This window comes from Cynoglossus semilaevis, unplaced genomic scaffold (assembly GCF_000523025.1).
Source record: "Cynoglossus semilaevis isolate Cse_v1.0 unplaced genomic scaffold, Cse_v1.0 scaffold548, whole genome shotgun sequence".
Classification (NCBI taxonomy): domain Eukaryota; kingdom Metazoa; phylum Chordata; class Actinopteri; order Pleuronectiformes; family Cynoglossidae; genus Cynoglossus; species Cynoglossus semilaevis.
In genome coordinates, this window is record NW_007585205.1 from 5455 (window position 1) to 7775 (window position 2321).

The 2321-nt window shown below is 47.6% G+C and overlaps 1 protein-coding gene across 1 annotated transcript in view; it reads right to left on the minus strand.

The window, feature by feature from the left end:
• LOC103398957 (uncharacterized) overlaps positions 1-2111 on the minus strand; it is a gene marked incomplete at its 5' end in the record, with an annotated part of 7396 nt that extends 5285 nt beyond the window's left edge. The window contains 9 exon segments of the mRNA XM_025053915.1: positions 76-180; positions 500-634; positions 729-810; positions 948-1062; positions 1065-1116; positions 1205-1276; positions 1593-1658; positions 1732-1915; positions 2000-2111. Coding sequence (XP_024909683.1) covers positions 76-180; positions 500-634; positions 729-810; positions 948-1062; positions 1065-1116; positions 1205-1276; positions 1593-1658; positions 1732-1915; positions 2000-2111 — 923 coding nt within the window.
• Positions 2112-2321: the final 210 nt, after the last annotated feature.

A 2321-nucleotide genomic window follows, 5' to 3' on the forward strand; every position in this document is an offset into this window, starting at 1 on the left:
TATATATATATATATATATATATATATATATAATTCATAATTGATAATGTGCAGGTAGAGAGCTTCAGGTGTCACCTGGACAAAGACGTCACTCTGGCAGAGGGGGGACGATCCGTTGCAGTACTCCGGCAGATCACACTCGTCCGGTGCAGAGCGACACACGGTTCCACCAGGAAGGAACTACACAAGAACACAACACAACACAGTTTTCTTATGAAAACAGAAACAAGACTCAGTGGAGATGTGAAGGCACCATCTGGTCCAATCACGTTCCTGATCCTTCAGAGTGATACATTTCTGTAGGTTTCATTTAAACATTAAAGTTGACAGATGTTCGTATCACGGGGGAGAGGAATAGTCTCCAGAATCAAACCTTAAACTTTCACCTCACTGACAAACTCACTCCGTTCACATCAACAGTGAACATAAGGTTTAATTAAGGATCCTTTACTGTTTTAATGAGCTGTGTGTGTCATTGTGTGTGTTTGTGTGTGTCTTACGTGGCTCCAGAGTTCATGATGCAGGCGTTCACCGGACAGCTGCAGGAGCGCCTGTCGTCGTGGTTCATACCGAGGTTGTGGCCCAGTTCGTGGGCCAAAATGGAGGCAAATGAGGGGAGGTTGTTGTTTGTAAACTACGACAGAGAGAGAGAGAGAGAGAAAGAGGGCGAGAGAGAGTTAGCGACTTTCCGTTCGATCCCAGCAGCAAGATGTTGGGATTGAACGTACCGCGTTGATTCCTCCGCCGTGACTCCTGGAGCAGACGGTGGAGACAAAGGCCATCCCTGCCGTCCCTCCAAACCCCTGTCTCCTGCAGGGGGCGACAACACTTGTCAAGGGGTCGGTTTGTTTTTTTTTTTTGCCCACTTAAAGGGATGGTGACAATTCTAGACTTTCTAGGAAAAAAAAAAACGACTTCCAAAAAAAAGTTGCGTTTGTTTTACTCACAGGATCAGTTGTGCCGAGTCGTGACGCCGTCGAGGAACCAGCTCCTTCTCTCGCCACTGCGTGAATCTGGTCAGAACGTCTCCGGCTCCTCCCTCGATGCTGATGGGGTTCTTCAAGACCAGATCTCCAGGCCGACCAGCACCACCCGGATGTTGAGCTGCACGTAGATCTGGAACAAGACACCGGACAGACTGTCAGCCAATCAACAGCGGCGGAGAAGAAACTTGCGACACCTGCGTGCGTGCGTCTGTACTCACACTGTCCACCAGGTTGGCCAGTTGAACCATCTTCTCTCTCACTGCAGTTTCGTTTCTTTTCATGGCATTAAACTGGAAAACAAAACATGGTTATTAAAGTGCTGGGGTGCGCCCCCTGCTGGATGAGAGACAATTTCAGGGTCAGACGATTGTTAATTTCAATGTTTTCTGCAACAAAAAAAAAAAATTTAAATGTGTTACAACAGCTGGTGCACGGCCCACTAGTGGTCACATGAGGTATTGCAAGTGCAACCTGATATTGTAGTTTCAAATTTCTCAGATTGATTCAATTGAAAATGCAAATGTAAAAATATGAATTTCCCCGTGTACCACTAGGGGGCGCTCTAGAGTAACGCGTACCACAGTTTGAGAACCACTTGTTTCTTACCTTGTTGTTGTCAACCACCAGCAACAGCTCCACATAGTGGGCCTGATGGAGAATGGCTCGCTTCATCTACAAGACAGGTGACTTGTTTGTTTACTGTAAACAAGAACGTGTGTGTGTGTGTGTGTGTGTGTGTACATACCCTCCTGTGCTGACCGTGGTGGATCTCCTCCGCTCCGCGCTCTGCGGCAGTGCGGTTGTCATGCGGCGTGCCGCACCCTCTGGGCTGTGACTTCACGTCCCGCAGGCGGTACACCAGGTGTCGCTCCGGGTCGGAGTCCAGGGGTTCGATGCCGTAGCTGTCGTCGGACAGATGGAGCACTCCTCTGGTGGAAGAGACACGGAGTTTGGTGTGTATTTGTGTGTGTATTAGTGTGTGTTAGTGTGTGTGTACGTGTGTGTGTGTGTACCTGAGGCCACTGCAGATATCCATGGCGACCGATGATCCCTCCTCACCCTGAACGACGCCTCTGTACTGACAGTGGTTCTGCGATGCAAAGGCAAAGGTTAGCGTTCCAAATCCTAATTTTTACATATAAATTTAATTTCTTTAAAATTTTAAATCAATTAAATTGACCAAAATTTTGACTCCCGTTTAGTTGAAAACAACGCTCATATGGCGGCAGGATTTGAAGAAAAAAAGACACTCGCAAAGACCCCCTCTGACAGCTCTGATTATCATTTCTTAGTTGCTGCCACCTAGTGGACGAGGATTTAACTGCTCTGTCTGTC